The 11,256-nt window shown below is 40.2% G+C and overlaps 1 protein-coding gene across 1 annotated transcript in view; it reads right to left on the bottom strand.

Moving 5' to 3' along the window:
* The window catches only part of SPTLC2 (serine palmitoyltransferase long chain base subunit 2), a 107,769-nt gene that overhangs the window by 6,899 nt on the left and 89,614 nt on the right, over nucleotides 1-11,256 (bottom strand). The window contains exons 10-11 of the mRNA XM_049612408.1: nucleotides 6,951-7,086; nucleotides 3,704-3,833 (exon numbers count right to left, since the gene is read on the bottom strand). Of these exons, the coding sequence (XP_049468365.1) occupies nucleotides 3,704-3,833; nucleotides 6,951-7,086 (266 nt within the window). The remainder of the gene's footprint in view (nucleotides 1-3,703; nucleotides 3,834-6,950; nucleotides 7,087-11,256) is intronic.

The following is an 11,256-nucleotide window of genomic DNA, read 5'->3' as shown; positions in this document are numbered from 1 at the left end:
TTTTTTTTTTTTTGAGAGTGCATGTGTGAGCGGGGGAGGGGCAGAGAGGAGAGAAAATCCCCAGCAGGCTTTGCACTGTCAGTGCAGAGCCCGATTCGGGGCTCAATCTCACAACAGTGAGATCATGACCTGAGCCAAAATCAAAAGTTGGATGATTAACGGGCTGAGCCACCTAGGCACCCCAAAAAATCTCTTCCTGATTGCTACACCAGTCCTATCTGGTAGAGGTAATTGTTATTTTTTTATACGTGTATGTTTTTTAAAAAATGAACTCTCGGTTGAAGTATAACATGTATACAGCAAAGTGCACGAATCACAGTCAGTTCACAGACTTAATCTTTCCAAAAAGCAGCCCAGAGAGTCAGAATAGAGGATCCAATATAAGAAAGCGATATGTGTTCACAATTTCTCAGAAAAAATCTAACAGAAGGACAGAGAAACTCTAAGCCCAGATACTTCCCAAAGAAATCCAAAGACAGCAAAAATTTGTAATCCTAGGTTCTAAGGCTTTTTACTAAGAGTGCCTCACGCAGGTCACAGAACGCAGTTTGCATGGCAGCTCTCCGGCCCTATTATTCATTCCCCAAGCGCCTGTGGATGTTACCCCGTGGATCCAGTAACAAACCTGGGGCGAAGGGCCCCAGCTTCGGAGACAGGGCTCTGTCTAGGACACCCTAATTAGACTAAGAAATGGAAAAGGTGGGCAGTAGTAGCCGAGGGTGACTCTCTAAATTTCCATCACGTCATACACATCTTCTGTTCACTCTTACGGTTATAATTTCATATGAAAATGTATACCTTCTACTTCATAAAAGGGAATCAACTGATTATTAGTAAAAGACACATTTGCCTGTTCTTAAATTTAACTTTTAAAACTCGGTGTTTGTAGAGAGAAAAAAAACCCACCGGTAAATAGTATTCCTTAATTTATGTAGAAGAAAAAAACATTTTTCACTGCAAATGTGGAAAATATAGAAAGCAAATTAAGAGCTGCACTTCAGAATGCTATCAGAACAGTGGTATCTTCAAGAAAATGTTTAACCGAAAGTTCCATATGTAAATAAATTAAGAGTGACTTCAGCTGGAAGAACCCATTGACCATTTATCCCCCTGACCTCTGATACAGGATTTATTAATTTAAAACAACACATGACTTATGGAAGATCACAAAGGAAAGGACATTTATGACCTCTGACTTCAGAAAGACCCGATTTTTTTTATTAATGTAAAAAAGAAAATGAACAGACAGAAAAAAAAAAAAAAAACCCCACAGTATCCCAAAGGGATCTAGATTACATGATTTCCTCTGATCCCACACCAAATATTTCAGATAAATTGGTTTTATTTATTTATTAAAGATAAAACCGTAACTAGAAACTGTTAGTTTGCCATTATACAGGTTACCTGGTTAGATTAGAAATAAGAAACTGCTACAAGTTCCACCATCTGTTAAATAATCTACACTCAACCTCTGGACAGGGTGAGATGGGTTCTTAGGAAAAAAGCTGAGTAAATCAGAATTGAGTTTGGTCCTTGAATAAGAGAATATTCTAGGACAGCTGTACCCCAGAGATGATCGATAACCTTGCCCTTCTCATTTTTAAAAGTAACAGTTTTATTGAGATACAATTCATATGCCATAAGTCACCTTTTATTTTTAATTGATTAATCCTTATTTTTGAGACAGCAAGAGAGTGTGCGAGTGGGGGAGGGGCAGGGAGACAGGGAGAGAGGGAGGGAGATTTGGCAGGGGGGGTGGGGGGTGGGGGGTGGAAGAATCTTAAGCAGGCTCCACGCTCAGCATGGAGCCCAAAGCAGGGCTTGATTCCATGACCCTGGAATCATGACCTGAGCTGAAATCAAGAGCTCAACCTACTGAGTCACGGAGGCACCCCAAATTGTAAAGCGTACAATTCAGTGTTTCTTAGTATATTCACAGAGGTGTACAACTTTCATCACCATGTAATCTTAAAGCATTATCACCTCAAAAAAGAAACCCCACACTCTCATCCTCATCCCTGCCTCCTCCCAGGCCCTGAAAACCACTAATCTATTTTCTGACCCTATGGATTTGCCTGTTCTGTACATTTCATATAATGTGGTCTTTTGTGCCTGGCTTCTTTTACTTGGCATAATGTTTTCAAGGTTAATCCATGTTGTAGGGGCCAACTTCATTCTTTTGCATATAGTTATTCAGTTGTCCAGTACCACTTGCTGAAGAGAACATTCTTTCCCCATTAACTAGTCTGAGCTCTCCTGTGGAAAAATCAATTGGCCATAGGTGCATGGGTGTACTTATGGACTCTCACCACCATTGGTCTATATGTCTATCCTTAAGCTAGCACCCCACTGATTTAATTACTTTGTAGTAAGTTTCAAAACTGGGGAGTTTGCCTCCTCCAACTTAGATTTTCCATTTCCATACTGTTTTGGCTATCGGGGGCCTCTTACGGTTCCTTATGAACTTGAGAATCAGCTTTTCCATTTCTGCTAAAAAAAAAGCCACTGGAATTTTGACAGGGACTGCATTAGATCTACACATTTTAGAGTTTTCAGTATACAAGTTTTTCATATAATTGGTTAAATTTATTCCTGGGTATTTTATTGTTTTGAATGCTAGCATAAATGAAATTTTCTTAATTTCGTTTTTGTTTCTTCACTGCTGGTATAGGGAAACGTCCTAACTTTGTGCTGATTGTTTACTCTGCAACTCTGCTAGCTATGTTTATTAGCTCTAGAGGTTGGTTTTGGTTTTTCTGTGTGTGAATTTTATGGCATTTCTATGTAATCATGTCACACGACTTATTACACACAAAATGCATTTGTACCTCATAAGGCTCATGTTTACCTCCATAAAATATCCTAGGACAAAACAACTTCAAGAAACCTTTGGTTTCAAAAAATGCACTTTATGCTTCAAGAAAAACTAAACGGGAGGCAAAATCAAACAATTCCTTAAGTGGATCTTACAGAAAGGGTGAGAATTCTCAACTGGCAAACATATTTATTGGCAACATAAATCTACTTCAATATCTTGGCTACATCTAAATTCTTTCATGAATGTGTATAGACTTTGGGAGTCAAAGCTGTTGTTAGAAGACAGTGTATTGCTGTAGCCATTGCTTGTAATGACACAGATCTTTTGTTAAAGGCACATCAAACTTTTAAACACCCAAATAAAAGAGAATAGAAGAAAAGTTGGTATCAGTGGGTTAAAAAAGAAATAATGAAGAAACTCACCAGTAAGATTTTTGAAAAATTGGAAAATCTATTGGACAAAATTTGAAAGGCACATCAAAATAAAGAAAAAGATACAGTATCAATAATACACTGAATCTAATTTCCCAGTGTTAGAATGTGATTAAAAATATAAATAAAGTTAAAGAAAAAAAAGAGGCTTGCAGTAGAAATAGCGCAAGGACAATTACACAGTTATAGTGGCCATAATAAGGGACAGAATAGAAAAAGATAAAGCGAGAAATTCCCAGAGCTCTGATGGGTCTAGTGGGTGTTGCTAATGGCTTTGCGATTTATTTTGTAAATTGCAGTGTTTGAAGCAGCACTGTATACTCCCTCCTCCATTTTACCAGTCAATACCTCAGGTGCTCAAAGAACTTCAAGATCAATAGATGATTCATTTCATCTGATATCTAGGTGTGCTTAGTGTAGGCATGTTTATATCAAGGTCAAAGTGTCTACTTACAGTATCAAGTATTTCTTTGGTATGAGCTGCTGACAGGCAAAACCTGGCTCTGGACTCAATAATCGGAGTAGCAGGAAATCCCACCACAACTACCCCGACATTCCGCTTCAGCATCTCCCGTCCAAAGGCGCTGCAAGGGGAAAGCAGGGTAAGAATCAGGAAGAATAATAAACTACAGTCCAAAGGTCTTTGGTCCTGAATGATTTAAACTCAGGTGACACAGGCATTGGAGACTTCTATTAGAAATTTCCTCTAACTTCTTTTCAAGTTAAAATTGCCAGACTTCTTTAATTCAGTCCTAAAGTGGTCTTCTCCCAAATGGTTTCCTTCACAAAGATAAATATAGTTGTCACAGACCAATTTTTAATAGGGCTTGACTAAAGTGATTTGCAGTTATAGCCTTAAAGTGTCCCTGACACATAAGAGTGGTTCAGAGGCTTCAAAATGAACTTGAGTTTATTTTTTTTAATATTTTATTTATTTTTGAGAGAGAGAAAGAGACAGAGCAAGAGCAGGAGAGGGGCAGAGAGAGAGGGAGACACAGAATCGGAGGCAAGCTCTGGGCTCTGTGTGGACAGCTCAGAGCCTGGAGTCTGTGTCGGATTCTGTGTCTCCTTCTGTCTCTGCCCACCCCGCTCCCAAAAATAAATAAACATTTAAAAAAAACTAAAAATTTAAAAAAAACCTTGTCCTTGAAATATTAGAATTGGCAGTAAATTTAAAGAATTCTTAAGATTACGGATGCAGAAGATCTGCTGTAACATGGACATCTTTCTGCTGGCAGAATGGCCGATTAGTGTTAGCCCTCCAGATCAGGTATTTCTTTTCTTTTCTTTTTTTTTTTTAAGTTTATTTATCTATTTAAGTAATCTCTACCCAACGTGGGGCTCAAACTCACCTGAGATCAAGAGTCGTACAACTCTTCAGACTGAGCTAGCCAGGTGCCCCAAAGACCAGGTATTTCTGATTTGGAATTTAGGATTTCCTTTGGTGTCTGTGAGGCAAACTCATCCCCAGGCTTCAGCTGATTTCCCAGACTACACAAAATTTATTTAACTCTCCACCCTAAACCAAAGTGATGGCACGTGGCCTCACTCCACATCTATATCTTGTCTAAATAACAGAATTCTAACTTTCATGTAAGTTCTTATTTGCTAATTATGTTGTTTCTTGTCTTTCCCTCTTGCTGACCTACCTTATTCCTTCTTGACTATTCCCTTAGCTCTTTAAAGCATTTGTTTGACAATAAAAAATCCTCCACACTTTAGTTACATGAGTAACCAATTATGTAAGTGCCACCCTCTCTCCACTTCCTCTAGTACTTCTTTTGACCCCAAGCACCCTGCATCTTCAGTCACCCTCCCAAACGGTCTAGTGCTTTATTCACCCTTTCTAAATCTTAATCATTTTGCACAGTCAGGTTTCCCTTGTGTAGAATAGGTCAGACATAGTCCTCTCTAAAAGAACAGTTCTGGGGCACCTGGGTGGCTCGGATGGTTAAGCGTCCGACTCTTGATTTCGGCTCAGGTCATGATCTCACAGTGCACGGGTTTGAGCCCTGCATCGGGCTCTGTGCTGGTGGCTCAGAGCCTGCTTGGGATTCTCTGTCTCCCCCTCTCTCTCTGCAACACCCCCTCGCAAAATAAACATTTTCAAAAAAGGAAAGAAAGAAACAGTTCTAGACTAAGTCCTTCATACCACACAACTCTTTGTTTATTTACGATAATTCCACTTAAAGAAGAGGGAGAAAATCTACACCTCTGCTTTGGTTCATTTCCTCCATCCCTGTAAGGCTATGAGGCCAAATGTGCATAGGACTTCCTGTTGAAAACTGAACTTTTTTTCCCTCAGTGGGCACTTTTCCCCAATTTCCTCCTCACTATCTTTGCAATCACCATACTTCTCCGCTTTAATTTTCCCTCCTATATCCACTTTAATAAACATTTACTGAGTGCCCTCTGAGTGACAGGGATCATGGTGGGCACTGGGGATTCAAAGATGAATAAAAATATCTGCTTCTTTAATGAGTTCAATTAAACCTGAGAAATGATCCTTATCCAGTTTTATATTTAAGATCAGTCAAAACCCACAAATCTGAAAAAATGTGCCTTTTTTTTTTAACCTGAGTCTATACTAAGTAGATAACTCCTTTCTAAAAAAAAAATTTTTTTAACGTTTATTTATTTTTGAGACAGAAAGAGACAAAGCATGAACGAAGGAGGGGCAGAGAGAGAGGGAGACACAGAATCGGAAGCAGGCTCCAGGCTCTGACCCATCAGCCCAGAGCCCCACGCGGGGCTCGAACTCATGGACCGTGAGATCGTGACCCGAGCTGAAGTAGGACGCTTAACCGACTGAGCCACCCAGGCGCCCCAGATAACTCCTTTCTAATCTCTGATGCAGTTTTGCCTACTTTGCAAGTAACTATATTTGCTCACTTCATACTACTTTTCTTTCTTCCTTCCTTTTTTTTTTTTTTTTTTAAATTACTTTTCAAATGTCTTCTGGTTTTATTATATACCTGGACTTGTCGAACACACTGGAAGCGGTTCCAGAGCAAGGCTTTCCGTTACACACGAGTTGCACAAATCAAAGAAACTGGTATAATCTGCAACAACACACCCTGACCTCAAGGCTCACGACTCCCCTCCGGGCACTGCATTTCAGCTCCACTCACCTTCTTGCTACCCCTCTATCGGCTAAGCGTGTTCTTGTGCTATGGCATTTGCAGAGAACTTCTTTCTCTAAGTGGCTAACTCAGCTCCTTCAAGCTCACATGTCACCTTCCCTTTCCACTGGCTCACCCTGACCATTCCAAGTTAATACTGTCATCTGCCCACCCACAGGGTACTCTCCCCATCCCCCATGCCCTGCTCTACTTTTCCCCATAACATGTAAATCTTCTAACAAATTACATAACTTATTTATTACGTTTGTCTGACTTCTGCCCCATTAGAACATTAAGCTCCACAAGGACAGGGATTTTATTTTTGTGTTTTGTTCACTGATCTATGCCAATCTCCTAGAAGAGGGCACTGAACTCAATATTTGTTTAATGAAAGACTAACAAGTTAACATTATTTCATAAATTGGAATCCACTATTTACGGAATTTCTAGCAAATGAAGGTAGGTTAATATAATGAAGCCAAGACAATTTTCCCTGACAAAATACATAAGCCTGAGTCTAACAGCACAGAAACCTTAAGTCTAATTAGAGACCCATCTGTAATCTGCAATAAAACATACCCAATTTTGGCTGGCATGTAGAGCATCAAAGGCACCACTGGAGAATCTTCATTTCCATAGATGATGAAGCCCATCTCTTTCAGACGTCTTCTGAAATACCTGGTGTTTTCGGCTAACTGCTGTATACATTCTTTGCCTGGAAAATCAAGAGGAGGAAAACAATAACACTAAGAAAAAGGAGTGGGGAAAAAGAGAGCAATCTCCTCTGTCTCCATTCTATCAATCAGTCCTATGTTTGGTTCCTCCCTCCTAACATAAAATATTTTCACATAACAAACTGTATGAAATATAAATACAAACAAATCTTGCTTTGTATTCTGTCACAGTAGGTGTTGATAGCAGATTTTGTAATAATGTACAAAATGAAGTTTAACAATTAATATTTTCATGGCACATTAGCATCATTAAACATTTTCAATATATCTCATTTAACATTCTTCTATCCCTTAACAGTAGATACAATATTAACTATTCACTTTGCAGGTTGGGTGACTCCCACAAAGGTGGTGACTGGCCTGCAGTTACACGTTAACAGGTGGCACAGCCAAGACGAGAATCTAGGTCCCTCGACTTCAATATTCATTCCAGTGAACTATGCTGCAAATAATTTTACACACGAGACCAGAGATGGAGCCATTTAGAGCCCCAAACTTTCCTCCTAAGAGTTTGGTTTTATGTTACCATTTCCCTGAAACTACTATCAGACAACAATAGCATATCCGTAATAATGTAAAATCATATTTTTAATCCCAGTCTGTTCATCTTCCTTACATAGGAATGGATTATAACAAACATTTCTCAAACCACTGACTGACTAAATATTTGAACTGGGTTTTGACATTATGGTACGTAAATCTATGAACAGACGTCCACGAACAGACTTCATGGAGAGCAAGCCTAAATTCAAAAGATCAGCGTGCAAAGGGCTCAGCACTGCTTAAGGGTCTTCCCAACCACAAATACTCACAAATAAGAAAGGGTTGCAGTCATCTTCTCACATATATTAGGGAGCCAACAAATTCGTATTTTTTTTTTAAGCTTTAATTTTTTTTTTTTTTTTAACGTTTATTTATTTTTGAGACAGAGAGAGACAGAGCATGAACGGGGGAGGAGCAGAGAGAGAGGGAGACACAGAATCAGAAGCAGGCTCCAGGCTCCAGGCCATCAGCCCAGAGCCCGACGCGGGGCTCGAACTCACGGACCGTGAGATCGTGACCTGAGCTGAAGTTGGACGCTCAACCGACTGAGCCACCCAGGTGCCCCTTTTATTTTTTTTTTTTAATGTTTATTTTTATTTTTGACAGAGACAGAGCATGAGCGGGGGAGGGGCAGAGAGAGAGGGAGACACAGACTCGGAAGCAGGCTCCAGGCTCTGAGCTGTCAGCACAGAGCCCGACGCAGGGCTCGAACTCACAGACTGTGAGATCATGACCTGAGCCGAAGTCGGATGCTCAACCGACTGAGCCACCCAGGCGCCCCAAAATTCGTATTTTTTAAAGTACAAGTGTCATATACCTCCAAAGATAAATTAATCAGTTGATCAGAAACACAGATGGTTAACAAACGTGCTTAGAATGCTAACATATCCATCCACTGATGCAAAGCCACCCTAGATAAGTCTGCTACAAATAACCCAAAATTAATACTTTGTGTAAATAATTTCAAGTTAACCAGAGAATAACACTCAAACTTAGACTCGCTTATTGTGAACACTGAAGAACATCACTTAAGTTACGACATATGTCCTACAATAAAGCAGACATTAAAGTATGTTACATTTAAGTATATTGAGAATCTCTGAGCCCTGTGCCCAAGTTTTTTCCCTAGAAATACCAATACACGCTTAACTCTACATTTAGAAAAAGAGACTTCTACTTCTGGCCCTGGTAAAATACCCGGGACCAGTTTTACCTTTCTGCCGTTAACAACAGAAAACTGGACAAATCACATAAAACAAAATGTATATACAATGGTTTTCAAACACCAGGCCACAGGCAGTGCAGGACTATGCTGCTGGGGAGAAGGAAAACAATACAGAAGCCTCTGGATTGCCCCCTGACTGCCTAGAGGCAGGTCCCAGGCTGCTGTCCAGGGACAGGAACCTAGTCTCCTCAGTTGGGACACCAGCGATCAGAGTTGGGGATGCTAAGGTGGCTAGAATTTGCCGGGCAGCGTACAGGAAAGGAGGGAGAAGTGTACAAATAGAGAAGTGTGGGGGTCTACAGAAGGGTCCCCTTGAGCCTCTGGCTGAGTGTCATCTGCTTGTGCTTGAGAAGAAACCACCAGGGGCTGGGGAAAAAGCCAGCAGAAAGCAGCAGACTCAACAGTTCCCAGAGCTCATACAGAATTGGCAACAGTGTGTATTGTCACCTTCCAAAATGGAAAGCCCGGAGAGTCACACGAGTCGTGGAGCTAAATTATCCCTAGACTCAAAGTTGCTGTGGATCCACCCTTACAAACCTTAACAGCAAGTCTCAAAAGGATCCAACTAATTCCAAGAACAAAGTCCAACACTACCTAAAGGAATACAACAAAGTGCAGCCCCTGGTAATGTAAAATTTACAACATCTGGCATACAATAACAAATTCCAGCCATTCAAAGAAATGGGAAAATATGACCCACCAACCAGGAGGTAAGTCAATCAATAGCAATAGACCATAAATAAGAGTACCAGCAGACAAGGATGCACAAAATGCTATTGTAAATATGCTCCATACATTCGGAAAAGTGGGGGGAAAACACGATAAAAGGGAGTGGAGAGAGGACTGGCTGCAAAGGGGTATGAGGGAACTCCTCGGGAGTGACAAAAACATCCCATTCCTCGACTGTGGTGTGATTGCCTGACTACATTCATTGGTCAACGCTCATGGAATTATACACTTAAAGCTGGTGAATTTTACTGTATACAAATGATATCTCACTAAAGATGGTTTTTAAAAAATTGAGTGATACACCTGCATATTAGTATACATTATTTTTTCTGCATTCACCTTATTATTTTGCAATTTGCTACCTTTTTCTCATCACAAACCAAATGGCTGAAAAAAATTTTTTTCATTGCAAATGGCAAGACTTCATCCTAAAAAAATTTTTTTTTCTCATTCCAAGAATATCAAGAAAAATTATCAAGGGAAAGGGGGCGCCTGGGTGGCTCAGTCGATTAAGCATCAACTGCGGCTCAGGTCATGATCTCACGGTTCATGAGTTCGAGCCCTGCGTCGGGCTCTGTGCTGTCAGCTTGGAGCCTGGAGCCTGCTTCAGATTTTGTGTCTCCCTCTCTCTCTGCCATTCCCCCCTGCTCACACTCTGTCTCTCTCTCTCTCTCTCTCTCTCTCAAAAATACATAAAAAACTGGGGCGCCTGGGTGGCGCAGTCGGTTAAGCGTCTGACTTCAGCCAGGTCACGATCTCGCGGTCCGTGAGTTCGAGCCCCGCGTCAGGCTCTGGGCTGATGGCTCGGAGCCTGGAGCCTGTTTCCGATTCTGTGTCTCCCTCTCTCTCTCTCTGCCCCTCCCCCATTCATGCTCTGTCTCTCTCTGTCCCAAAAAAAAAAAAAAAAAAAAAAAACATAAAAAACATTAATTAAAAAATATTTTTTTAAAGAAAAATTATGAAGGAAAAGAAGAAATCTTAGGAGATGAAGACCTTAACTTTTTCAATTATTATATCTTTCTAAGCAAGTTTTCTCTAACGGAAGGAAGTGAAAATCTCAGGTGCACGATTCATCACCATCTGCCCCCAGACAAGAAGAGTCCCAGGAGAACATACATCTAAAATGACACTCACATCACACAACCTGAAGACAGTGGGAGTAGGCATTTAGGATCCCCAACTTATATAGCCCCATTATTGCTGACTAGTGTTCCTTTGTAAAGACACACCACTATTTTTTTGTTTGTATACTCATGTGCTAGTTAATGGACATCAGAGATCACCAACCTTCATTTTGGCAGCTATTAAAAGTTGAGATTAAAAAGATATCTCTCCTAAATATATATCTAGGTATCATAGTCACACTAGAATTGAAATACAATTTAAAAATAAATTTTTAAAAAAGAAGAAATTAACAGCTCCATTTCATTTGATCCCAACTGCTTTTAGATGGGTATAGTAAAAGAATGTACTATTGACAAAAAGAAACTGCCCGCAGGTGTTAAATTACTTTTTCTAAGGCCTTTCTTTCAGTAGGAGGCAGATCAACGTTCTCTGGGTCTGTCAGTGTTTTTTCTTCTACACCACATCAAGAAATTATGTATTTTTCAAACTTTAAAGAGCACAGCCCTTTACTGGGTAAGAGTATCTGTGT

The sequence above is a fragment of the Panthera uncia genome, assembly GCF_023721935.1.
Source record: "Panthera uncia isolate 11264 chromosome B3 unlocalized genomic scaffold, Puncia_PCG_1.0 HiC_scaffold_1, whole genome shotgun sequence".
NCBI lineage: Eukaryota > Metazoa > Chordata > Mammalia > Carnivora > Felidae > Panthera > Panthera uncia.
The sequence above is the reverse complement of the archived record's forward strand: the minus strand, read 5'-3'. Positions and strand labels throughout refer to the sequence as shown.